This window comes from Mauremys mutica, chromosome 1 (assembly GCF_020497125.1).
Source record: "Mauremys mutica isolate MM-2020 ecotype Southern chromosome 1, ASM2049712v1, whole genome shotgun sequence".
Lineage (NCBI taxonomy): Eukaryota > Metazoa > Chordata > Testudines > Geoemydidae > Mauremys > Mauremys mutica.
The window spans coordinates 94,333,693-94,359,966 of record NC_059072.1 but is presented as its reverse complement, the minus strand read 5'-3'; the positions used below and the strand labels follow the sequence as shown (position 1 = coordinate 94,359,966).

The window sequence follows — 26,274 nt, the reverse complement described above, 5'->3', positions numbered from 1 at the left end:
AGTATGTCTGAATACCTGAGGGGAGCAAACAGCCATGCATATCTTTCTATCAGTGTTATAGAGGGCAAACAATTTATGAATTTACCCTGTATAAGCTTTATACAGGGTAAAATGAATTTATTTGGGTTTAGATCCCATTGGGAGTTGGGCATCTGAGTGCTAAAGACAAGCACACTTCTGTGAGCTATTTTCAGGTAAACCTGCAGCTTTGGGGCAAGTAATTCAGACCCTGGGTCTTTGTTGGAGCATACGGGAGTGTCTGGCTCAGCAAGACAGGGCGCTGGGGTCCCGAGCTGGCAGAGAAAACAGGAGCAGAGGTAATCTTGGCACATCAGTTGGCAGCTCCTAGGGGGGGTTCTGTAATCCAACCCATCACAGCTGTCACTGGGGCAGTTCCACTGGTGGTAGCAATGGCAGAAGCTTTCCTGCAGATTATCTGCCAATGTTTTTAACCACTGTATCATCCAACCCTGCTCAGAACAGCTCTAGAGATTTAAAGTGTCAGCAGTCACTAGCACCTTGTTTTCATGCTAGGATGAGGGTAATGATACATACTGAGCAAAGGAAGAGGGCATTGTAATGGCAGTGGCACAGGCTGAGATGCCAGTGAAAGTCTGCAGTGGCAACATGAGATCCACCACTATCACAGTAATGAATGTTTTTGCTTTATGCAGCACTTCTCTGAATTCTCCAAGCTGTGCATAGCAACTAGTAGAGGACTCAGGAACGGAACCCAGGTCCTCTCACTCCCCAAACCACACCCCCCCCCGGACCATGCTTCCTTGGTGATTGGATGCACCCCCAAAGTACCCCAGTTACTGTGTCCATGAGTTTCCAGCCATGGCAGTGCGCTCCCAGTTAGGTGAGGGTTATTTATTAACTCACACATCACAGGCTTATTTCTGAGTAACAAAAACACTGAAACACCTTAAATGTGGGCTAAGAAGCTATGATTTTTAATGTAACGGTCACTGTACAGACAGGAAGTCCACACTGAGGGCTTTCCCCCTGCAAAATATTCATCTGTTATTTAGTTGTATTCCAGCAGTGCTTCCTAACCAAAATCAGGGCCCCATTGTGCTAAGTGCTGTGCAAACACACAGTGAGAGACAGTCCCTGGCCCAAAGAGTTTACAAACAAACAGACACAGGTGAAAGAAAGGCATGATTATCCCCCTTTTACAGACTATCGACTTACCCAAGGTCACAGAGGTGATGGCAGAGCCAAAAAATGAACCCAGATCTCCTTGTGGATAAGACACTTCTGGAGACTATGAGCAACCTTTCTCCCTAAGTAGCCCGGGCTCCTCAGTGTTACCTAAACCCAGGCCTACACTACGCACTTACTTCAGTATAACTGCGTCACCCAAGGGTATGAAAAATCCACCCCCCTGAGCAATGTAGTTATACCAACCTAACCCACTGTGTAGACAGCATTATGGCACCAGGAGAGCTTCTCCCGCTGACGCAGCTCCCACCTCTCAGGGAGGTGGAGCTATTATGCCGCTAGGAGAGCTCTCTCCCATTGGCTTAGAGCATCTTCACCAGAAGTGCTACAGCAGCGCAGCTGCATCGGTCCAGCTGTGCCGATGCAAGTTTCTAGTGTAGACTGGCCCTGCTGGCTCCAAGACTCTGCAAGAGCTGAACGCTAACCGGAGTTTGAAATCTACTTCCCTCCCTCCCTCCCCTGGGTTCACTTTGTAGGGTTCCCCTCTTGCTTGCAGCCAAACCTCCTACTTGTCTCTTTGCCCCACTCACTTCCCTCTCTAAACTGTCTCTCTCTCCCCACCATCAGTAGATCCAGGGACTATGCCCCCAATATGGGCACCTAGCCGTGGCTGCACCAGTGCTGATTCTCATTCAGCAAGAGTCCAGATTGCAGAGGCAGCCTCAGGGGTCATGGTGGGAAGGAGTGTCTGCTCAGCCCATCACGCTTTTTTGCTCCTTGTCTCTTGGCGCTGCCATATCCCTTGTTTCAGCTTTCCCATGTCATCCACCAGCACCTCCTTCTGGCCTCCCTTTGCCATGCACACCCGCACCATGTCCAGTACTTGCTGGAGCCGCCGGTCCAGAGCTTCCAGGTGAGGCTCTGATAGGACTGGTGAGAGGCGGTCTGAGGCCAGCACCTCCCGCATGATGTCACTGAGGCGGTACGGCTCCGTGGCAAGCAGCTGCAAGCGCAAGAATGTAGACTTCTTGATACTAGAGTGGGGGTGGGTGGAAGGGAAGAAAGGAGAAAACAAAAATCAACCAAGTTAAGGGACAGCCGCAACGACATCTGATATTCATGCAGTGCCGTCCAGCCTGACTGATCCCAAAGTGCTTTGCAGACAGTATATGCAGGGATCGCTCACTCACTGCTGAAACCGACACCTCTGGGGTGGGGTGCAGCAGCCACCGTACTCCATGTGACAGAGATCCTGCTTTTTCACTTTGAAAATCCAGTCGCCCAAGCCTGGACAGGGCACTTCCTGAACCAGAACAATCAGACTTCCACTGATTCCTTAGAAAGTTATCCCCTCTGGGGTGGAATTGGGCAGGAGGGAAGGGGCAAAGAGAGCCATTACCTGCAGCACTGCTGGAGAGGGGCCAGGATGGACATTTCATCATGAGAATGTCTCCCAAATCTAAGGAGAGCAAAGAGAGTGTCGATTCTGAGTGTAATGTGCCCCTTATGGGCTGTGCAATATTGTCCATCCCACCTGGGCCAGAGACTTCAACAGCAATATGGCAATGACATCACAAGTGACGTCTGGGCTGCCACATCATTCCCAGCATGTGGGAATCTGGTGCCCCGCCAGATCCTTCCCATGGCCTCCCTGTGTCTGCTGTTTTCCGTACTCCTTGTCAGCAGGAGTCCATCTCCCACTCTTACCCTCGGCCGTTGTCCAGGTGAAGCAGGAAGGTGTCATTACCAAACTTCTCAAAGGTCTCATAGTGGTGTCGGTCCATGTTACCTGCAGAAGGGAGAGGAGAATGGGGACAGGGGAAGGGGGAAAGCAGTAGAGAAGATAAACTGGACATTCTGCTTCAAGCACATCCTGCGTTCCAGGGATAGATTGGACAAAGAGCATGTCTACACTACAAAATTATGTTGACCTAAGTTACATTGACACAGCCACCACAGTAATTAAATCATTTTTGCCTGTCCACACTATGCTCCTTGTGTCAGCAGTGCATGTCCTCACCAGGAGCCAGGGGCACTGATTTAACTGTCAGTGTGGGGCATTGTGGGACGGCTTCTGAAAGGCAGCAATGGTTGATGTAAGCAACTGCATCGACCTAACCACGTCGACCTAAGCACTACACCTCTTGTGACGGTGGAGTTAAGTCGGCATAGTGGGTGAGTTGAGTTACATCAGCGGGGGCAACATTTTAGCATAAACACTTAGAGTTAGATTGACGTAAGCTGCTTTATGCCGACCTAACTCTGCAGTGTAGACCAGGGCAAAGAAAGTGTGTATGTGTATGTAGCCTCTCTCCTTTAGAGATGTGGGTTGAACTTCTAGTGGGTTGAACTTCTAGTGGGTCATCAGTGAAATGAGTTTGGTGGGCCTCAAAATCACTGCCTTGCTTGACAGGACTGGCTATTTCTTTTCAGGGGAGGTCCCAGACTAGGACAGTGGGGGATGCTACAGCTCAGGTCTGTGTGCTTGTAGTCGGGGGGGAAATGGAACTGCAGGACAGAGCTGCATGCCAGGACTGAAGTGCAAAGGTAGAGCTGTAGGTACAGTGGGATTGGGCAGGACTGGAATAGCTGGGAGTAGAGTGGAGCAGGTTGGAACTGTGAAGGGAGTACAGAAGATGGCCTGGTTTCTATATATCCTCAGGTAGTGAAAGAAGAAGCTAACATTTTTGGACCCCTGATTATTTTTGAACATCCATAGAGATCAGAGACTAGAACAAAGCAGTTGAGATGCTGATCTTTAAAAAAGGAAAGAAGAATGATCGTAGCAATCACCACCCAGGATAATGGAGCCATGAGCAATAAACATCACAAGATTTATCAATAATAGATCTTGTCAGTCAAACTCTCCTGCTTTTTAGATAAAATTACAAAGTCAATGGATCTTAGTAAAACATTGGATACTGTGGCTCACAGAATCTTACTCTTAAAATTGATGTCAATATCATCTTGGATATGTCACTGTCCTGTGGACTGGAACCTGAATGGAAACTCTAAGAAAGACTAGCAAGCAATGGCACAGTGATGAGTTGGAGGAGCAGCCTAGAGAGGGGTACTGCAGAGATAACTGGTGGAGCCATCTCATTTAACATCTGGAAGAGGGAGTGAAGAGCATGTTAATGGCTTTCACAGGTGGTACTAAACTGGAAGGAGCCGCAAATCCCAGTGAGGAGAGAGAGAGAGGTGTAACAAAATGGATTTAAGGGCTTGTCTACACACAACTGTACTGCTTTAATTATACTGCTACAGCTAAATCCAAGCTGCAGAAAGAAGAGTTAAGAAAAATGGTGACCACTATTCCAGTATGTTGTCAGGCGTAAGGCATCAGGAAAAGGCCTGCACCAGAGAGTGAATACTGGCTAGCACAATGACACAGGCCAAGATTTTCAAAGGTGATGATTAGTGATTGGGGTCCCTGATCTTGGACAGCTTAAAAGGCCTGATTTGCAGAGGGCCAGTACTCAGCACCTTCTGACAATCAGGCCACTTTAAGATGTCTCAAGTTGGGCATCTAAAATCACTCACTTTTGAAAGTCTTGGCCATAGTTCCACATTTATTCCAGAGGAAGAAAATTAGAGAGAGGGAGGCATCGTCTGTTACAGACCCCTTAAAGTTTGAGGCATCAACATTCAGACATCTGCTTCAGGGAACAACCTTCAACTCTGGGGTCAAAGGACAGAAGTGTTTGAAAACATGGATAATGCTAACAGAAGGGTCAAGGGAGGAAAACGGCCTGCAGAGAAACTGGGAACTCCTAAAGAAGGAGTGAAGTTGTAATGCTCAGTCTTATTTCCCCACAACAGCATGCCCAGTTAATCCATCTGGTGGTATTTGATAGTGTATAACCGGAATTGAACCCAGGAAAAGGAAGAGGCAGATAAGTAGCAGAATGAAAATCGAGAAAGGGATGAAAGAGAAGAGATCACTGAGGACAAATCTAAGACATTAATTTCGAAGCCTAAGTTGTGTGTGGGACTTAGAGGCTCAATCTATCCCCAGCATGGAGCAGAGACTGAAGGCCTCCAGCTATTCTCACTGCAACAATCTGAGGCACCCTGAAAGCTATTAATGAACAATAGCCATAAATGGAGCAGAAGTAAGTCCAATGGCACCAGCAGCAAAATCAGCCTAACTGCTTGCATCAGTGACAAAAGATAGTGGAAAAAGGGAAACTATCCAAGTTATGTAACCAGTTAAAGAAATTGGGACTCAGAAGAGACAACAAACAAGCAGTGATCAAGACATGCTCTTCAGATCCCTAAGTGAACAGCACCGAGGAATGGCACTGGAATACGTCCATAGCAAAGAAGAAGGGTATGAAACAGGAGGGGCAGGAATGAGAGTGGTAAGGGAAAAAAACCAAACACTAACAGCATTAGCCAGTGACTGGGCAATAGCCATCATTGTCCTTCAGCTGAATGTACTTGTGCAGCAAATGCTGTAAAACTGAAGATTGTCTGTAGGAAAGGTAATGTAGATCCTACTGTTCAACAGCTTGGAGATACGTTAAAAACCACCAGCCACCCAGTGTAAGAGCACAAGACATATAAGCCACATAGATTTACAGCCCATATGGCCCCACTGAAGTAAATGTAAGTTCTTCTCCCATCCTATGCCAGACATTCAGAACATAACTGACTGGTCTTTATTCCTGGCTTCAGTCATCAGATGTGGGGTTACAAAAGATCAGGTCCCTGTCACATGGCAGGAGTCAGGATGCACTGACTCTGGATGTCTACCCAGCAAATCAAAACCTGTGGCTGGCCTGTGCTAGCCAACTTGGGCTCACAGGGCTGTTTCATTGCTGTGCGGACTTCTGGGCTTGGGCCACAGCCCAAACTCTGGGATCCTGCCATCCTGCAGAGTCCGAGAGCTTGGGCTCCAGCCAGAGCCATGGAGTCTACACAGCAATGAAACAGCCCTCAAGCTCAAGTTGGCTGGCATGGGCCAGCCATAGGTTTTTCTTTGCTGTGTGGACATACTCTCTGTGGCTATTGTAACAGCAGGATTTAACCATTTTTTCCCCCTCTTGCTTCCCAATAGATGGCACCATAACGCTAGCCGCTCTGAATGCAGATTGTGGGAAGGGAGAAGACAGATGAATGACAAAACTCATAGATGCTATTGAGCCTTATTGCCTTGATTTAAAGAGTTCCCAGGGCCACAACAACTCATGAATGGAATAATTTCAGCACAGCTATTTTCATTAGTTGGTACTATTTCTATGACCTTTGTATGGGAAATTGTGACTTGTTGGCAGTGCTCGAAGGGGCGAGCCATTGGTTGTATACTCCAGCCCGGAGGATGCAAAAACAGATATAGAAAATGTTGGCCAGCTAAGCAAAGCAGGATGCTGAAGTTAGATGTGTGGGGACGCAAACCTTGGCACAGATAAGATAAAAAGGCACCTTTACTAAAAGGAAAGTAGCTCTCCCAGTGTAGTGTAGACCAACAATTCTGTAGTTTGGTCAACAAGGAAGCCTGTGAAACGACAATATTATACCCACTGTTGTGATTGTTACCCTGGAACACTTGATAAGCTGGACTTCATCCTCCCAAACAACAACCTGAAGCTCAGTGATCTAGGGGAGGTCATTATGGTACCAGTGGCATTAACAGTCAAGAAGGAAACAGCTTTCTGCTGGTAATGCAGAAAGTGTAATATATAACCGGAGTGCTAAAAACGACATTTCAGAATGGGGGGAAGTGGACGAGCCCAGGGTTCATTTGGTTTAAAACAATTAAAAACAAAAAATTCTAGAAGTTAAAAGTTAAAATTAAGTGTAATGATGGAAGTAGCTAATGCGGTGTGAAGTGCAATACCAGAGTGCAGCCAATAGGGGGTAGAGCGTGGGACTCATGCAGTAACACTGAGTAACAGTAGTTAAGGGGTAGCCTGGGAAAGCAGGAAGTGGAGACAGACAAGTTCCCCAGAAGGGCCCTGTCATTGCCCTGTGAGATCTGTCTGATCTATAAATAAAAGCAGAAGTGGCATGCAGGATCACGTGCCCTCAAGGATTTGCTGCTTGGCTTGTACTGAGCATGCTCACACAAACTGAGCATGCTCAGTAACACTGCTGAAGCCAGCTGCCCTGACTCTGCCCCCCCTACTATCTGCAGGCAGGGCTCATCTGAGGGTTGCCAACCCTCCAGGATTGGCCTGGAGTCTCCAGGAATTAAAGATTAATCTTTAATTAAAGATTGTCATGTGATGACATTTCCAAGAATACATCCAACCAAAACTGGCAACTCTAGTCATTGGAATAAGAATATCTATGCAAGAGCCTCAGAGCCTGCTTGAAGGCATGAGTGTGTCACATGTGGGCAGATCTGTAGGCCCAGGCCTAGGAGGGCATGGGCAGGTTGTTAGAGGGGCACTCACTCACCCATCAGGAAGTCAAGCACAGTCATGTCTATGAGGTCGAGCAGGCGGGAGCCGCTGTCGTAGGGCGGTGTCTTTCTCACCTGAGCACAGTAATTCTGATTCAGCTCCCACCTTAGAAGAGAGGCCAAAGGGGGGGGGGGGGAAATCACAGGGTGTCCTGGGCTCTGGGACCGGGGGAGAGCATCGCAGAAACTTCAGATGACTCCTTTTAACCGTTTGGGCTTCCCTGGGCCTTCTCAAATCCCCACCCCCCAAGAACGGATTTCAAGGGACAGTCCATGGTCGATTTCTAGGGTTACCAACTTTCTACTCGCACAAAACCGAACACCCTTGCCTTGCCCCTCTGTTGAGGCTCCGCCCTTTCTCCAAGGCTCCACCTCCCCCGCTCACTCCATCCCCCCATACTCTGTCACTTGCTCTCCCCACCCTCTCACTCATTTTCACTGGGCCCGAGCATAGGCGCCAACGTTCTCCAGCACCGGTGGGTGCTCGTGGCCCCCCCCCGCCCCTGGCCCTGCCCCGACTCCACCCTTTCCCCACCCCGGCCCTGCCCCATTCCAACCCCTTCCCCAAAGTCCCCGCCGCAACTCTGCCCCCTCCCTGCCCCATTGGATCCCTTCCCCAAATCCCTGCCCCAGCCCCGCCTCTTCGCCCAGCGCGCCACGTTCCGCCTCCTCCCCCTCCCTGTCCTGCGAAACAGCTGTTTCGTGGCACAAGCGCTGGGAGAGGGGAGAAGCAGGACGTGGCGGTGCGCTTGCAAAGGAGGCGGAGGCAGAGGCGAGCTGGAGCAGGAGGGGCAGGGCGGGGAGCTGCTGGTGGGTGGTGAGCACCCACCAATTTTTTTCCATGGGTGCTCCAGCCCCAGAGCACCCATGGAGTTGGCACCTATGGGCCGGAGCAGGGGGTTGGGATGCAGGAGGGGGTGAAGGCTCTGGCTGGGATCTGGGGTGGGGGCAGGGATGAGGGGTTTGGGCTGCAGGAGGGGGCTCTGGGCTGAGGCAGCGGGGTGGGGTGTGGGAAGGGGTGAGGGCTCTGGATTGTGGGTTCAGATTCTGGGGTGTGGCCAGAAATGAGGGGTTCAGGGTGCAGGAGACGACTCTGGGCTGGGGCAGAGGGTTGGGGTGCAGGGTGTATGTGATGGCTCCAGCTGGGGGTGCAGACTTTGGGTTGGGCCAGGGATGAGGGGTTTGGGGTGAAGGAGGGTGCTCCGGGATGGGACTGAGGGGTTTGGAGGGCAGAACGGGGATCAAGGCTGGGGCAGGGGGTTGGGACGGGGGGGATGCAGGCTCCGGGTGGTGCTTACCTCAAGCAGCTTCTGGAAGCAGCGGCATGTCCCCTCTCCAGCTCCTATGCAGTCAGGTGGCTCTGCACAGTGCCCCATCCACAGGTGCCACCCCGCAGCTCCCATTGGCTGCAGTTCCCAGCCAATTGGAGCTGGCGCTTGGGGCAGGGGCAGCACGCAGAGTCCCCTGGCTGCCCCTATGTGTAGGATCCAGAGGGGGGGACATGCTGCTGCTTCCAGGAGCCGCATGGAGCCATGGCGGCAGGGAGCCTACCTTAGCCCCGCTGCACCATTGACCGGACTTTTAATGTATCCACCAGTGTCCCTTTTCAACTGGTGTTCCAGTCGAAAACCGGACACCTGGCAAACCCTTATGTCCCCCATCATGTGTGGCTGTGCTGAGGGGAACACCACCACCTTCAGTTTGCATCCCTGACCCAGCACCTTGACACTGTCTGTACCACCTTCCCCACCCCCACCTCTTCCCCACACAGCTGTCAGTCTTGTTGTCCCCCCGCCACATCTCTCCAGCAGCCCCCATCCCATTGCCACACTCGCCACCCACACCCCTAACCTTCCCTCCCAACACACTCACTCCGCCTTCTTGCTCTTGTGGTACGAGCGTCTCCAGGGGCTGCGCCAGGAGTGGCGTTTGGCCAGTTCCTTGTCGGGCAGAAGGGCTGCCATGGAGCCCTCGAGCTGGTCCGGTTTGCCACACAGGGCGTGCTCCGTGGAGCAGTAGTAGGAGCACTCGCCGAAGAAGCAGACATTGCTGGCTGGGGTGGGAGCCAGTCAAATCAGGACAGAGCAAAGGTCAGCAAAAAGCCGCAGTCCCAACCCACCCAAGGAGTAACAGAGCCTATCTGGTGCATGCTGGCTGAGGAGAGCTCGCCTGCAGGACGCGGACAGTAATTCTGTACAGCAATCTATCTAGATGAGAAGAGAGCAGGTCTGCTCTTGTTGTGCAGTTAACCTAAAAGGGCTCCAGCGTGGCTGGAACGCAGCAAGGACATAGCCGGGATCCCACTATCACACCCACAGGCTGAAATACGTGGCTAGCAGGAGATCGATGAGTTGGGGAGAGGACCTGCCCACTGGGTAAAGTAATTGGAGTTATCTGCCTGAATGCATCTTTCCCAAGATACAGGGCTTCCCAAGGGAAGATGGGATTCCTGGGCAGGTAACCCCTAGTGAGATGGAGCAACCAGGCCGATAATCTGGATTGGAGGAAGACAGAACCCAGGCAGATAACCCGGGAGTGGCTCCAGATCACTCAGGCAGGTGATCTCCATCCAGATGCACTGCAGATCATTCCTTAATTACATGTGGGTTGGGCAGCGGCAAGTGGGGTGTGAAGATGTGTGTCACGGGAGTTGCAGTTCCCCCCTCAGGAGCCCAGCCAGGGAGCTTGTGATGGGCACACAGGCAGAGAACACTCACCTGGGGAAATGAAGAAGGTTCTAGCCAGTTTCTTGTCAGTTGTGATGTCACGAATCTCTTTAGTTATATTCACCAAACGACCAGCCACTGGAGGGATTCTCCGGAAATCCAGAATCCTTCAGGGACAAGGAGAGCACACAAGGAACTAAACAAAACGCGGGACCAAAGCAGTTTCTTCCCTAAGCCGAGTGCTTGTTTCACAACCAGACGGAAGACAGTAAGAACATCTGCAGAGACTTTAGCTAGAGTAAAAATGACAAGGGCTATTGATCACCATGCTTTGGTGTGTAAGATGTGAGGTCAGGAATATCTCCACTACCCCACTGTTGTAGTATTGCACAATTAGGTGCAAATCACAGGGATTTTGCACCTTCCTCTGATACTGGCAGGTGTTGGACACAGGTTTTTGGACTAGATGGCTCATGAGTCATTGTCCTGCTCTCCCTTAGGTGGAGATTGAGTAAAGATGATCTGATCCAATACAACAACTCCCGAGTTCCTGGAGAAGATACTCCAATGCAGCATTTCTCAAATTCAGCCACCATAGCCACATGGGGCCACCAGAGGCTTTTCTTGTGGCCACAGCTTCCTGGGCTGTGATTGGAGGGGAATGGGGGTGGGGAGCAAAGCAGCAGCCCCTCCCCCTCCTTGGTGCTCCTAGATGCATGAGCTTGGTATTGGCTGATAGGGCTGCCAGCAGGAGTTGGGTAATGCCCCCCTCTGGAGACACCTGGGGCACAACACTGGAGGAGCAGGCAGCCGGTGAATTCTCCAACTTCCCATGGGCAGTGGGGCTCAGGCTTTGGGCTTCAGCCCTGGGGTGGTGGGGCAGTAGGCTCTTGCCACAGGGCTTTGGTTTCCAACCCCAGACTCTGGCCTCACAGTAGCAGGGCCCCAGGTTCCGGCCACATGGCTTCACGCTCCAGTCACGGGGCTTCAGGCTCTGGCCCCCCGCTGCCTCCCCCGGACATCCACCAACTCACCCCCATCACCCCTGGCCCCTGCTGCCTCCCCCAACCCCCATCCAGGGCTTAATTTGTCCCTAGGCTTTCCAGGGCTGAGTTAATGTACTGTCAAAAGTGATACATGTTTAATATCACTTTTCACAACAGACTTATTGCTAGCAATAAATAAATTACAGTGATTTGGACGTGTATATGGGCATATTTGTTTGTTTTTCCTAAAGCGAATTAAGCATTTTAGGGAAAAGTGTGAGAGCAGCCACCAGCAAGAGTTGGTGGCTGCACTCTCAGGCCACCAAATACATTTGTCTAATGAAGGCTGGGAATCCACCAGAAACTCCCCGACTTTGTCATTGGGGAAATAAATAATAGGTCGCATTGGGGCTGTGTCCTGCACCTGACATGCAATGGTGATAGATTTCAGTCGGGTCTGTCCCTAAGTAGATATTGGTTCACATAAAAAAAGTTACTTTACAATCTGGCAGGACAATCTGTGTTTAGGAGAGGCCTGTATTGGAAGTGCATGGGGTCAGTATTAGGGTACATCAGCAGAGCTGTGTGGCAGGCCAGAACTGGCCAGGGGCAGACCAGTGGGGATCCTATGGGTCTGGACAAGAGTACATGGACAGAGCTGGATTGGGGGGGAAGGCGAGGGGTGCTCTAATGTCAGGATTGAAGGGTACTGACAGCTGCTTTTATCAGGGGGTCCCAGGACTGCTAGAGTAGGAAATGCTGCAGGTCAAGACTGAGGTGCATTGGCAAAGGCATACGCCTTCCAGGGCCAGGTTTGGGCCCATTGAATAAGCAATGTGTGTGGGGGATCTTATGAATGAGTGACCATGGAGCTTAATCTACATAGCATCGTAGATGTGCATGATGTTTTGGTGACATAGCACTGTGGGGAAATAATTGTGTAACAGTCTGAATTAGGGTTCCCCTCTTTCCCCACCAGATGGAGAAAGGAGGCTCCCTGCAGATGGCAGATCCTGTGGCTAAGATCTCAGGGCTGCTGCCAGCCTCCTTTAATAGATGTACTCTCTGTCCCCTGAAGAACAGAGCTGGGAGCTGGAAGGGCTTTGAGGGGCTCACCTGTCCAAGTGAAAGGCTGCTATTTCTGCATTGTGTCGTTCAAAGTCCGAGAAGTAAAAGAAATCTGCTGGGGTCTCTTGGTCCCGGGTCTGCCTGAAATGAAGGGGTGGGGAGGGCAGAATGGGACAGAGGAGGTTAAAGCCGCCAGTGCTGAGTCTAAGCCTGCTCACCACTATGGAGGAAACTTAGAGTCATTCACTTTCTGATCTAGGTGCATGTTTTATGTCACTTCCCTCTCTATACTAACTGTGGACACAAGAGATGTCTGCCTCTTGATGTCATTAACTGCCTCAGTGTCACCCCATCAGTTGCTATATGTTTCGTAGATTCATAGATTCCAAGGCCAGAAGAAACCATTAGGATCATCTAGCTCAGTGGTTCTCAACCCCTGGGACTGCTTGCGGCCCAATCAGCACACAGCTGTAGCCCATGTGACACCCTCAGGGCCATACAGCACACAGCTGCAGCCCACATAATACATAGAGAGCTGCATATGTGGCCCACAATGGTAAATAGGTTGAGGACCATCCATCTAGCCTGACCTCCTGTATAACCCAGGCCATAGAACTTCCCCCAAATCATTCCTCAAGCAGATCTTTAGAAAAACATCCAATCTTGGTTTAAAAATTGCCAGTGATGGAAAATCCACCACGGCCCTCTGTAAATTGTCCCAGTGATTGATTATTCTCACCATTAAAAATTTACATCTTATTTCCAGTCTGCATTTGTCTAGCTTCAACTTCCAGCCATTGGATCATGTTACACTTCTCTCTGCTAGGCCGAAGAGCCCATTATCAAATATTTGTTCCCTATGTAGCTACTTATAGCCTATAAACAAGTCACCCCTTAACTGTCTTTGTTAAGCTAAACAGATAGACTCAAAGAGCTCAATCATTGTGTCAGGCGTGGTTCCTAATTTTCTCATCATTCTTGTGGCTTTTCTCTGAACCCTCTCCAATCTATCAACATCCTTCTTGAACTGTGGGTGCCAGAACTGGACACAGTACTCCAGCAACGCTTGCACCAATCTCAAATACACAGATAAAATAACTTCTCTCCTCCTACTTGAGATTCCCCTGTTTATATATCCCAGAATTGCATTAGGTCTTTTGGCCAAGTCATCACACAGGGAGCTCATGTTCAGCTGATTATCCACCATGACCTCCAACCCTTTTTCAGTCACTGCTTCCCAGGATAGAGTCCCCCATCCTGACATTCCTCCTGTTATTCTTTACATATACATGCTGTCAGACTTGTAGAGAGAAATGAGCAGCCCCAATACATCACGTTGGCTGGGGCCCCACCTCCTCCCATTTCTTTATTTACACAGAAATTACAGATGGTTTGGGGGGCACTCTGCTCGGGACCCCCCTGGTACAACCGTGAACCGTCCTCCCTGCCCCCATAAATCCTACAAGTTGTGCAAACAATGTACAAAATGATCCACTCTGAAGATTTGCTCCCCTCTACCACAAGAGGTCGCACCACCCCATCAGAAACAAACAGCTGACCAGCATGTCTATTTGTTCCCAGGAAGGTGTCAGTGGGGGAGGTTACCTCATGTCCCCACCAGCTTCCCTTATAGGGGCTCTGGTAAGTAAGCTCATGGAATAAGACTAAAGTTCCTGCCTCCCTCAGTTTCCTAGCTAGATTTTCTCATCAGGTAATGACATGAACTAAGATGAGCCCAAGCCCGGGGTGTTTGGATCCAGGATGTTGGTACAGGCCCATCTCTGGCACTGACCGGGCCCCGGCCCCTCTCCTGCTGATCTTACTCACTTCATGGGTTTGAAGAGTGCCTCTCCATAATTTGGGAACGTCATGATCAACTTCAGCTGGGTCCCTCCAGGTTTCTGGACTGAAATGATACAGATAAGAATCAGGGCCAGGGCAGGAGAAAAGGGGAAAAGAGAATGAGGAGAGGGACAGACAGACACAGAAAGAGGGACAAAAAGCAACGTAGACTCGGCGAGCATACATGGGGAGGCAAGCGAGACTGGTACCTGAGCCGATGATTTTCTGTGTAGCCAGTTCCTCCAGCAGCGTAGGAGTGATGGGGTCCTGCCGGGAGTACAGCTCATAGCGATTGATGCCAATGTGGAACCGGAGCCATGTGGGGTAGGTGTCATATGGGGTCTTCCCGGTCGGAAGGACCATCTCTGCTTTACTGCTGCTGACCCTGCAGCCCAAAAGCCACCCCCGCATAACAACAGGGTTTAGGACATGCACAATGTACTCTCCATCTCCAGAGTGCTCCCTTATGGTCACACCAAGACAAGATCAGCCCCTTCTCACACATCTGTCAGCAAACAAGAAGCTGGGATGGGACTGGGTGGAGAGGAACATGGGTGGCGGGTATAAGATAGGGTGACCACATGTCCTGATTGTATAGGGACAGTCCTGATATTTGGGGCTTTTTCTTATATAGGTTCCTATTACCCCCACCCCGTCCCAATTTTTCACCCTTGCTATCTGGTCACCCTAGTATAAGAGGCTTGGGGATGCTAAACCTCACCGTATGGAGCAAGCAATGCCAGATATGGCGCACTTCCCTTTGGAGGTGCGCTGACCCGCCACCTTTGGGGTGCCGCCGGCGGAAGCTCCTGAGAGGTGGGGATGCCACCAGCACCCAGGAAGTGGCCCCGCCCATACTCCACCCCATGGTCCCTCCCCACCCACTCCTTTCCCCCCATTCCCCTTCTGTTGCTTGCCCTTAAGGCAGGAGGTGGCAGAAGAAGTGAGCGTCAGGTGCGTGGGGCCTCAGGGGGAGGAAGCCAAGTAGGAGCAGGACTACAGTCCGGGCACCAGTGGCCCTGCCCCACTTCTAGGGAGCTTCCAGCACTCAGCTTCAGCCTCCCCAAACGCAAGAGTCACGTGTGGCCAATGGAAAGGAGGTAGGAGGAATGGCAATACAAAGAGAGGTGGGAGAGCACTCCCTGCTATTCCAGGCCTAGGCTCCTACACACACCTCATTCCTGACCTACAGCATCCCTGGCTCTGCCTGGGCTGGGCCTCTCCAAAGTGTCCCCTTGCATCTGGTCTTACCACATGGCAAGTATTTTAGGGCAGACCAAACCTTTGCCCCACAGTGCCTGCTGGGCACAGACGAGGGAGGATGTGTTATTTGATGACACAGTATCACTTTAAGAAAGATGATAGATTTAAACTTCTTAGCCCTGTTTTGCCTGTAGTTTTACTTGGAGTCCAAATCTAACTGAATTCCCCCCCAGCATAAGGATTACCACCCGTGTGTACAGTTAGTTGTAGGATATCAATTACTTTAAAAGGACACATCTGTATTTATATATTTTTAAATGTCAGATCAAAGGAGATTCATAGTTATTTTCCAGAAACAACCTTAACACTGACTCTTTATCCTGACCCACTATTTCCCTTTGATTAGTTTGTTATATGCCCCTGATTTACCTGGGGAGAGGAGTTTGTGTGATTTCTATTAAAACTATCAGACTGTGTAGTTTCTGCACACTTGCATTATGATGTTACATTACAGTAGAACCTAGGCCCACATCTTTAAATGTTCTTAGAAGCCTAAATATCTTTGAGGATCTGGGCACTTGAGAATAGGGCCCCATTGTGCCAGGTACTGTACAAGCATAAAAACAAAGAGACAGTCCCACCCCCAAAGAGTTTATACTCTAAATCTACTCCCCGCCCCTGGAAATATACTGAAACTACATCATCTAGTAGTTCTACCTTAAACAACACATAACCTGGAAGATGGGTAAGTTATAGACATATGACAGACTAATCCTCTGAGATAGATAGGGTTAAGGTTGTTTGTGGAATATAGAAAGAATCGAAATTCAGAGCTAACATTTTTATAACAGTGTGGTTCCTTTAAAGTAGCTACTATGCATTTACAATATTAATTACCAACTGGCTTTTATTTCTTCGTCTAGGCAATAGTGGTGACACAGGCATGTGGGGACGCAAATAACCACAGCCAACAGTGTGATTGTTACACCACCAAGTCCTGTGCAGATCAGAGAGCATCTCATGAAATGCAAGGCAGGAAGTAACGCTGAGATTGTAGGTAACTGAACTGTTGGTCATTTCATTTCAAAGAGGGGCAGTCTGGAGAACAGGAATGCAAATGGTTAGTGCTATGGAGAGGGGGAAGAGGACTTCTTATGCACAGAGAGATTAAAGACTATTGAATTTGGAAAGGAGGAGACGAGGAGATAGAATAAATATTTGTTCTAATAAAAATTATATAATAATGAATTGTATAGAGCTGGCCAGCCCAAAAGATCCCCTTTGACTTCCTTTCAGGAGACGAGGACAAGGGGGTCCTCCCATTACAAGGAAGTACATTTAAAATGGACTAAAGGAAATACTTGCTCATATCGTCTGATTTTGGCAGCCCAGTTTGAGACACTTTAAAGAGGCCTGATTGTCAAAGTGCCATTCACCTGCCCTCTGAGGAGCCTCCAGTGGGGCTCTCAAAATCACTAGTGACTTCTGAAAAACACAGGCCATAGCCAATAACTTTCCTGTGGAATTTACTGCCACAGGACAGCTGAGACAAATAGCTTAGTACAGTTCAAAAAGGAGGCTCTTTATGAGCTGTGGAATAACAGTGACTCTGACTAGGATAAGTTACAATGGTCCATGCTCCAGGGCAAAAGCTGATCACGCGCTGAATTAAAAAAACATCCCCACCCTCCCAAAAATATGGTATGGTATTTCACAGCTAGTTAGGTGCATTATGGGGATTTTGTGCCTTCCTGCAAAGGATCTGAGAGTGGCCACTCACGGGGGAAGGCCCATGGCTGGCTTTATCTATACCTGTGTAGCAGCTTAGCATGCCACATTTATGGTCATAGCCCTGTGCTAGAACACAAGCCCTGCAAGGCTGGCTGGCCAGCCGACATTGCATCCTGGCATTCTGGGATTGGGACCTGGCTCTTCTAAACCAAGGGGGGAGGAAAAGTGGGGACACCAAAATAATTATTTACCCAGGGTCCAAATACATTTAGGGCCAGCCCTGGACACGATACCACGCTAGATGGACCATAGGCTGGTCTGGTTACTGTGTTCCTAAAGAATATACTGTGTCAGGTGGTCTCTCACCATTCATCACTCCCACTGCTTTTCAGCGTGAACTTCTTTTTGGGGTTGACACTGAAGAGTTTGTCTTTCTTCACCAGTTCTGGGATTGGGATCTTATAGAGGGGATGCTCAAAGAGTGCTGCCATCTTTGACCGCCCTGTCCATGCCGACTTCACCCCTGCCCGCTGGTGCTTAAAGTCACGATCTCGGAGAACCGTCTTGCTTCCGTCACCTGCTGGTGGCCTCCCTTCCAGTGAGCGGGAGCCTTTCTCCAAGGAGCCATTGCTGCCACTGAAATCCTGAAGGATCCTCAAGCTCAACTTTTTTCGGACTGAAACTAACGGGCCGGATGGCGGGAGGCCCAAGGGGTTCGCTGCTTTTGGGATACAGCTGCAGGAGCTGGGAGCAGCTGGGAGAGCCAAGTCCAATGCCATGTGCATCAGGAGAGCCAAGAGGAGGAGAAAGAAGAGCAAAATTTTAAACTTCCTCTGGAGCAGAGTCTGCAATCGGCGTAACATACTCTCCAGGCTGGTACACGTGGCAAGGTGCAAATGTCCACGTGTGGGTAGGAAAGAGTTAATACTTATGCAGTGTGATCCTCTCCCGAGCAGTGTAGCACCCTGGATTTAGAGTTTCAGCGTTAAAAAGCAAGGGCAATGCAGAAGTTGGGGTTTGCAGATGAAAACTAAGCTAGCAACACCTGTCACCTTCTCTTCTGCTGTTGTTGCCGTTTCAGGACAAGAGAGGATTGTGTCTGTCCATGGCGGTGAGTCCGGAGCAGCTCCCAGGTCCCTTGTGGCAGCTGTCAGCAGGACAGAGAGGAAGGGAGGTTGCAGCTTGGTTTATCAGTGTTGATAAGGGAAGAGCAGGCAGTGCCAAGGTTAGAGTGAACGGGGCAAGTTCCAGATCAGTTGCAGCAGATTGTTCAATGACAGAAGTGACTGCAGACAATCCCCTCACCTAATCCACCCTGCAGCCTCTCTTGGGTAGGAGTAGGTGAGTGGGTCCTGATGTAGGGGTGAGTGGGTATGTCAGGGTGAGTGTGTGGGGCTATGTACGATGGTATGTCAGTGTGAACGGATGGGGGTACTTGGGTGAGTATGGGGGAAGCAGTCCAGTCACCTTCACATATGCATTAATATGCTCCCCATGTGCATTTATATCTACGTGCATGCACCTACGTATTCATCCACCTATAAAGAACTTGCTCCCACCTCCTGCTCACAATGGGACACTGACAGATAACCACATATACACTAACATCCCCCCTCATACCTACAAGGCCCCTCAAACATACCAACCTCTTCACTGACACGTACATACAGAGACACTCATACTGGATATATCAACAATTTAAGTATTGGCAGAGCTAGGGGAGAGGGACGGAACTGGCACATCAAGGGTGCAGATCAGGAGTGAGGTGTGCGGGGTCCCAGGCTCAGTGCTGTAGGTTAGGAGCAAGGTGGATGTACAACTGCTTTGGGGATCTTAGAACTGGAATAATAGAGGATGTTTTGGGTCAGAATTTAGGGGATGCATCAAATCTGGGGTGGGGCTCCAGCACTGGAGTAACAAGGGGTGCTGATGTCATGCTCAAGGTGCCATGGAAGAGTTATTCAAGTACCTGCACTATATGATACCTGCCCCCTTGCACTACCTTGTCCCATTCTTGTAAAGTGCGGTATCAGCAGAAACAAGTGGGAATCAGAAGTGAGAAAGAAAAGCTGCATCTTCAATCGGTTCCAAATGAGCTTGCTAACGACTTTCTAAGCCAAATGGGTTCGGAGGATTTCAGTCCTTTTGAAGAGCTCCTTAGCTCTGGGAAATCTTCCTGCAGGAAATTCACCTTTCCAGTGACCTATAGTCACACAAAGCTGGGTCCATCAGGAAGGCCATGGAGGAAAGTAGAAGGGAGAGCTTCCCGGATTTAACCAGCCCTGCAAAGCTGGCCATCACAAACTGAATGCAACAGGCAGTGGGACCCAGACCATCTTGGGGGGTGTGACAAGACGGCCTATGTAGTATAGTGGGTCCTGCGCTTTTCTTGGTGAGGGGCTAAGATGCCACCCCTTACCCCTGGGAAGGTGGTAAAGGAGGGAAGTGGGGGAGGCGTCTGGGTTTGCTCCTTACTCTGACCCCCAGCCCCTCTCAACCCCTGCAGGTTCTTACCCTCTTCCCCCTTCAGTGGGGTACCTTCAGTCCTTAAACGCTGGGGGAGGGAGTCTCCCTCCCACGCTGGGACAGGGTCTCCTTATTCTGGTTTTCTGATCTTCCAAGTCTCACAGCACACCTCCAAGCTCCAGTCCTCTCCCCTTCCTCCTTCTCCCCTGACTGCCTGAAGCAGAGGGTTTTATTAGGTTGCTAACAGGGCCTTAATTGACTAGAGGTGCTTCAATTAACCTGTAGCAACCCTCCCTGGTCTACAGGGAACCACGCCTTAATTAGCCTAGGGTTTATATACTTCCCCTCTACCACTCTCCCACTGTTCCCTGGCCCTCCTGTATCACATATTCTCCCCCCCCCCCCCCGCTCGACACCATGGGGTTGGGCTACTTGGGACGAAAGACAGTGTTATCATGATAGGCCGTCCGCATTGCTGTGTTGACTTCCGGCTCTATGCTGGATCCGGAAGTGAAAAGGTTGTAGGGATAGGAACCCTCTAGTCACTCATGCATTCCTCTCTTTATTTGTGTGCATCCATTGGAGGGGGGCCTGGTCTGTGACAAGAGTGAACCGCCGCCCAAGTAGGTAGTACTGTAGAATCGCCATGGCCCATTTAATTGCTAGGCATTCCTTTTCTACTACAGCATACCGTTGTTCCCTGGGCAGGAGCTTTTGGCTCAGGTAAAGGATTGGGTGCTCCTCATCCCCCACCATCTGTGAAAGGACAGCCCCAAGTCCACAACCGAGGCGACTGTTTGTAGGAAGAATTCTTTTGTGAAATCTGGGGCTGTGAGCACTGGATGGCTGCAAAGGGCCGTCCTTAGGTCTGTGAAAGCTTCTTCTGCTTCCTCGTTCCACTTAACTATTAGGTCTGTCAGAGGCACTGCCCTTGCAGCGAAGTGAGGCATGAACCAGCGATAGTACCCTACTATCCCTAAGAATGCTCTGACTTGCTTCTTGCAGATCGGGCGGGGCCATTTCTGTATTGCCTCCACTTTGTTCCATTGGGGCTTCACCAGGCCCCTTCCAACTACATACCCGAGGTATCTGGCCTCAGCTAGCCCTATTGCACGTTTGGATGGGTTAGCAGTGAGACCAGCCTAAGAGTATCTAGTACTGCTTCCACTTTCCCCAGGTGTGTCTCCCAGTCAGGACTATGTATTACCACATCTAAATAGGCAGAAGCATACTTGGCATGGGGTAGAAGTAATCTGTCCATCAATCATTGGAAAGTCACAGGGGACCCACAGAGCCCAAAAGGGAGGACAGTATATTGGAAGAGGCCATCAGGTGTAGAGAAAGTGGTTTTTTCCTTGGCATCCTCAGCCAGGGGGATCTGCCAGTAGCCTTTTGTCAAGTCCAAGGTGGTCAAGTATTGAGCCTTGCCTAACTGATCCACCAGCTCATCAACATGTGGTATCAGTAGACATCGAATTGGGATACTTCATTTAACTTCCAAAAGTCATTACAAAACCTCAGGGTGCCATCAGGCTTGGAGACCAAGACAATAGGGCTGGACCACTGGCTGTGGGATTCCTCAGTCACCCCCAAGTTCCAGCATCTTCCTTACTTCTGTCCTAATTTCTTCTCTTTTTGCCTCCGGTATGCGATATGGTTTTATCATCACCCTTGAGACAGGTGACAGGAGACAGGTGGGTGTTGGATCAGCATCATACAGCCTGGTTGTGTGGAGAACATTTCAACTACCTCTGTTTGTTGTTCTGGGGCTAATTCGGGGGATATCCTTACCTGCCGTTGTGGGCCATCTGCCTCGGGTGGAGCTGGCAGGACGGCCAGCCACATCTCCCAATCGCACCAGGGTTTCAGTAAGTTGACATGATAGATCTGCTCTGGCCTTGCTTTACCTTATAATTCACCTCCTCAATGGCTTTCACGATCTCATAGGGCCCATGCCAGCTGGCCAGGAGCTTACTTTCTGCTGTTGGTACCAGCACCAGCACCCGTTCTCCTGGTTGAAATTTCCATGTTTTTGCCCGATGATTGTAGTAGGTTCGTTAGGCCTCTTGTGCTTTCGCCAAATGTTCTCGTACTATGGGGGTCCTTTGGGCTATTTGTTCTCTCATCTGGACTACATGTGCAATGACATTTTTCCTTGGGTTGGGTTGTTCCTTCCATTCCTCCTTCACGATGTCCAATACACCACGTGGGTGGCGTCCGTACAGTAGCTCGAAGGGGGAGAAACCATTAGATGCTTGGGGAACTTCTCGTATTGCAAACATCAGGTATGGTAGGAGGGTATCCCAGTCTTTTCCGTCTTGGGCCACCACCTTTCAGATCATACTCTTGAGAGTGCGGTTAAATCGCTCAACCAGACCATCTGTTTGGGGATGATAGACTGAGGTCGGCAAGTCTTGGATGCAGAGCAGGGTATAAAAGTCTTTCATTACTCTCAACATGAAGGGAGTCCCTTGATCTCTCAGGATCTCCTTAGGGATGACTACCCTAGCAAAAACCTGCAATTCCCTTGGATGTGGGGTTTCTTAAAGGAATGGCTTCGGGGGTACCATGTAGTGTAGTCCAGGATGACAAATACTTTGGTGGCCCCAGACCATTCTTTCTACTGGGCCCACTAGATCCATTGCTATTCTTTCAAAAGGAACTTCCATTATAGGCAAGGGTACCAACGGGGCCCTTAACTGAGGTTGGGGACACTCTGGGCAGGAGGTGCAATAGCGTTGGACTTCTGCCCGTACTCCCGGCCAGTAGAATCTTCTTAGGACTCTATCCAGGGTCTTGTTTGCTCCTAAATGTCCCCCAAACAGATGACTGTGAGCTAACTCTAATATAGCCCTCGTGTGCCTCCATGGCACCAAGAGCTGTTCTACTACTTCCCCCCATATTGGCACTACCTGGTACAATAGATCCTGCTTGATTATATAGTATGGCCCTGTGCCTTTGGTTTTCCCTTCTACTGGCAAGCCATTTACCTCTACAACCTCCTCCCTCACGTCTGCATACAGTGGGTCATCGGCTTGGGTCCTGCCCAAAACATTCACGTGTGGGACCAATCTGGCCTGATTCTATTGATTTGGGCTCCCCTCCTTCTTTTGGGGTGCTTCCCCTCATGCTGGAGGCCGTCTCTGGGTCTCCACGGGGCCTCCTCCCAACCAGGGCAGCTCTCTGGTTTGCTGCCAAGATCCTAATCTTTTGTCTGCCCTCCTTTCCTGTCTGGATTTCCAGGACTTCCCGGGGGGTGAAAATAACTCTGGGGAAAACTCAGCAAAAATTGTGGTAGGGTCATCCATGGGCACCTCAAATTCCGCTCGGGGTTTACTTCCCTCCCCTAAGTCAATGTGTGTGGGGTGGGGGGAGTAGGCTCTCGAACCCAGCAAAGTCCCTGCCAATTAAGACCAGGTAGGGGAGCTTGGGGACCACCCCTGCAGTCATCTTGGTAGTATTTCCCTGGATCTCAATCCGTATTGGAATTGTGGGGTAGAAATTTACTGTGCCGTGGACACATGTCACTCCAGTGCTCTTGGCCCGGCTCAGTTGGTCTTGCCCCACTAACTTCCCTGAGACCAATGTGACAGCACTCCCAGAGTCCACCAAAGCAATGGTCTGGATGCCATTCATCTTTACCGGCCTGGTGTTCTCATGTTGGGCTGTCGTGACCTTCACCAGGCTGATTAGGCCACATTGGTCCCCGGGCTCCCCCAGATTACATTGCATGGGCTCCTCCCTGTTGGGGCACTGGGCTGCTATATGCCCCACCTCCCCACACTCATAACAACGGTATTCCGGAGGTTGCCTTCTGTCTTGGGCCCTCTGACTCGCTTCCCCAGCCTTCTCCCCCCATACCCCCAGGTCCCTTTAGGGCCTCAGGCCGCTCCTAGGTTCCTGTTCTTCCAGCTATGGCTTTCCTGGAGTTCTCAATGATCCGGGGCCTCGGGGTCAGGACTGGTTTCCTGAAACTCCATGTTTCACCTCCCGGGGTTTCGAACAGTTCACGGGCTGCCAGTTGTCTCTCTACAAGGGTGACTAGTTCATCGTAGGTGGAGGGGTCATTCTGGCCTACCCAGGCTCAGAGGCCCGAGGGTAGTCCCCTGTATAGTGGTCCAGCACCAGGAGCTCCATCATTTCTCCAAGCTGAGAGTCTCTGGGTGTAACCACTTCTGGGCTAGGTGGATTAGGTCAAATAGTTGTGATCGCGGTGTCTTGTCTTCACAGTACTGCCATTCATGGAACCTCCGGGCTCGCAAGGCCATTGTTACCCCTGCCCTGGCTAGGATCTCTGCCTTCAGTCAGGGGTAATATGCTGCCTCCTCTGCAGTCATATCATAGTAGGCCTTCTGGGCCTCCCCATACGAAAATGGGGCAAGGATACCTGATCACTGGTCTCAGGGCCAGGCCTCCCTCAGGGCTGTCCTCTTGAAGGCCAGGAGGTACACCTCCACATCATCTTCCTGGGTCATTTTCTGCAGAAAGTAGCTGGCCCGTGTGGTCCATGTCCCATCATACCCACGGCTCAGCTCTGTAAGGGCCTTCATTTGGTTCACTAGTTCCTGCAGTATGGCCCAGTCTTGAGTGACCTGGGTCATCAGCTGGTGATTGGTCTCTTGCTGCAGCTGCATGGCCTCCTGTTGGGCAGCTGCCTGGACCTGGGTAGCCTCCTGCTGGGTGGCAGTGGCTTGCATGAGTGCTTTGACCACATCCTCCATCTTGAGGCAGGGTGGTTGTGACCCACCCTGGATTATGTTCATGGTGCAGAGATCCCACTGCTAACACCGCATGTGACAAGATGGCCTATGTAGTTTAGTGGGTCCTGCACTTTTCTTGGTGGGGGCTAAGATGCCACTCCTTGCCCCTGCTCTTGGGGCACCAAGGGCCCTACTAGTGGCCCAGGAAGGTGATAAAAGAGGAAAGCAGGGGTTTGCTCCTTACTCTGAGCCCCAGCCCCTCTCAACCCCTGCAGGTTCTTACCCTCTTCCCCCTTGGGTGGGGTACCTTCAGTCCTTAAACACTGGGGCATGGTCTCTCTTATTCCGGTTTTCTGATCTTCCAAGTCTCACAACACACCTCCAAGCTCCAATCCTCTCTCCTTCCTCCTTCTCCCCTGACTGGCTGAAGCAGGGGGTTTTTATTAGGTTGCTAACAGGGCCTTAATTGACTACAGGTGCTCCAATTAACCTGTAGCAACCCTCCCTAGTCTACAGGGAAACACACCTTAATTAGCCTAGGGTTTATATACTTCCCCTCTACCACTCTCCCACTGCTTCCTGGCCCTCCTGTATCACACGGGTGAGAGTGAAAGAGATGACAGTTTTCCCTTTTAAATTTTCCTTTCACCTAAGAGATCTGGGGAAAAGAGAATAGGTAACTCAGGGGGCTGGGGCTAAGATGTGAAGCCCTTTGTGGCAATGTCAGCAGATCCAACCTGGGCCCAGGTCCAGGGGGTTGGATGGCACCTGTGGGCACACACAGAGCCCCACATTCTTTACACACATTCCTCTGACTCAGTATCACTTCCCTCCCTTTCACACTTTTCTTTCTGACACACAGTCATATGTTCTCTAGGACACACGCACACTCTCTTGAACACATCCACACAGAGTTGCTGTGGAGAGAATGAGGCGTTCTCTGCTTGCTCATGTCCCATGGTGCAATGGTTGCCTAGTAACTGTCTCCAGCTGACACTTTCGGCCGCCCCAGATTCTGACAATGCTATATTTCATTCCTTGTGCTGCAGTAATAACATGGCCAATAGTAAATTCACAGGTCTTATTTCCCCCTTTAGTCTGTGCTAAAGACATTAACTCTTAAGTGCATCCGTGTTCTGGGCTCACATGAGCAGAGCTTTCCAGCAAAATGTCTGACTTCAAAGTCCTGCTGACCTAGCCAGGCAGCAGGAAGTGGATAATGCTGAGGGACTGGGGAAGGGCTACAGAGCCTTTCACAGGGCGATCACTGGTTCCAAGCTGGCCCTGGCCTGGGGGAACAAAGACGCTCAAAGGGATTGTGGATGGAATACAGACCATTAGGTCCCTGCTTCCCAAACGTTTTTACCATCTGGTCGCTATTCAGTGGCTTACGTCAAATGAGTTGGTCCCTGCTCTGTGCGCGGGGACCCCCACAATTGAGCAGTGGGGTTATCATCTCCTATGTCATAGGGCCAGGTCTGAGCTGGGTAGGTGTGTGGGGACCCCACACCTCTCCAGGTCACAGAGGTGGGTTTGAGGTCAGTTTGTGTGTGGGGATCTCATACCCAGCTTGTGGGCTCATCATCATCAATGTATGTGTGGGAGCCTCCCCGTTAACAGAGATCCCAGCCTTACATTAGAAGTGTTCAAAATCCTCATCCCTTGTGGCAGCAGTGAGTTAGTATCACAGTGGGAAGCAGAAAGTACGCTAGACGCGACGCTTGCAACCCTCAGGCTCTGCATCGCTTCAATGCCAGCATTAAATATTAACCGAAAGATTTTTCATGGAGTCAGGTCTGAGCCTGCAGCGAAATGAGAGCTGGAGAGCTTCAAAGCCAACACTTCTCATCTGGCGATGTAGCAGTGCATCTTGTTGCCATGACATCATTGCAGGGAAGTGATCAGATTCCTGCCTCCCACACCCTGCCTGCTGGAGTTGAGTCTCCCTTGGGGCAGGGAGTCCATGATGGCCACTCCCTCTGCGACCTTTCCAGTGCTTTCATGGACTCAGGACTCCCCACCACACAGTCCAATAG

General features: G+C 50.5%; 1 protein-coding gene across 3 annotated transcripts; it reads right to left on the bottom strand.

The window, feature by feature from the left end:
* Positions 1–943: 943 nt before the first annotated feature.
* On the bottom strand, positions 944–24,587 carry LOC123365610 (extracellular serine/threonine protein kinase FAM20C-like). 3 transcript variants are annotated; one of them, XM_045008361.1, is made up of 11 exons: positions 24,522–24,587; positions 17,439–18,219; positions 14,348–14,523; positions 14,124–14,202; positions 12,345–12,437; positions 10,294–10,409; positions 9,449–9,629; positions 7,573–7,682; positions 2,875–2,956; positions 2,567–2,626; positions 944–2,201 (listed from the first exon to the last, which is right to left on the bottom strand). In XM_045008361.1, the coding sequence occupies exons 2-11, from the start codon at positions 17,933–17,935 to the stop codon at positions 1,928–1,930; spliced, it is 1,668 nt and encodes a 555-aa protein (XP_044864296.1). In that variant the 5' UTR covers positions 17,936–18,219; positions 24,522–24,587; the 3' UTR covers positions 944–1,927. The 3 variants fall into 3 exon arrangements, with proteins under 3 accessions (XP_044864296.1, XP_044864290.1, XP_044864305.1); XM_045008355.1 differs by lacking the exon at positions 24,522–24,587 and having other exon boundaries at positions 17,439–18,837; XM_045008370.1 differs by lacking the exons at positions 2,567–2,626; positions 24,522–24,587 and having other exon boundaries at positions 17,439–18,838.
* Between the last annotated feature and the right edge of the window lie 1,687 nt (positions 24,588–26,274).

Coding starts and splice junctions, on each gene's coding strand:
- LOC123365610 (XM_045008361.1), bottom strand. CDS start 17,935: ATGTTACGCCGATTGCAGACTCTGCTCCAGAGGAAGTTTAAAATTTTG. Junction 14,524..17,438: donor AGCAGTGGGAGTGATGAATG/GTGAGAGACCAC, acceptor TTTGGGCTGCAG/GGTCAGCAGCAGTAAAGCAG. Junction 10,410..12,344: donor GCAGCCTTTCACTTGGACAG/GTGAGCCCCTCA, acceptor TTGTCCCTGAAG/GATTCTGGATTTCCGGAGAA.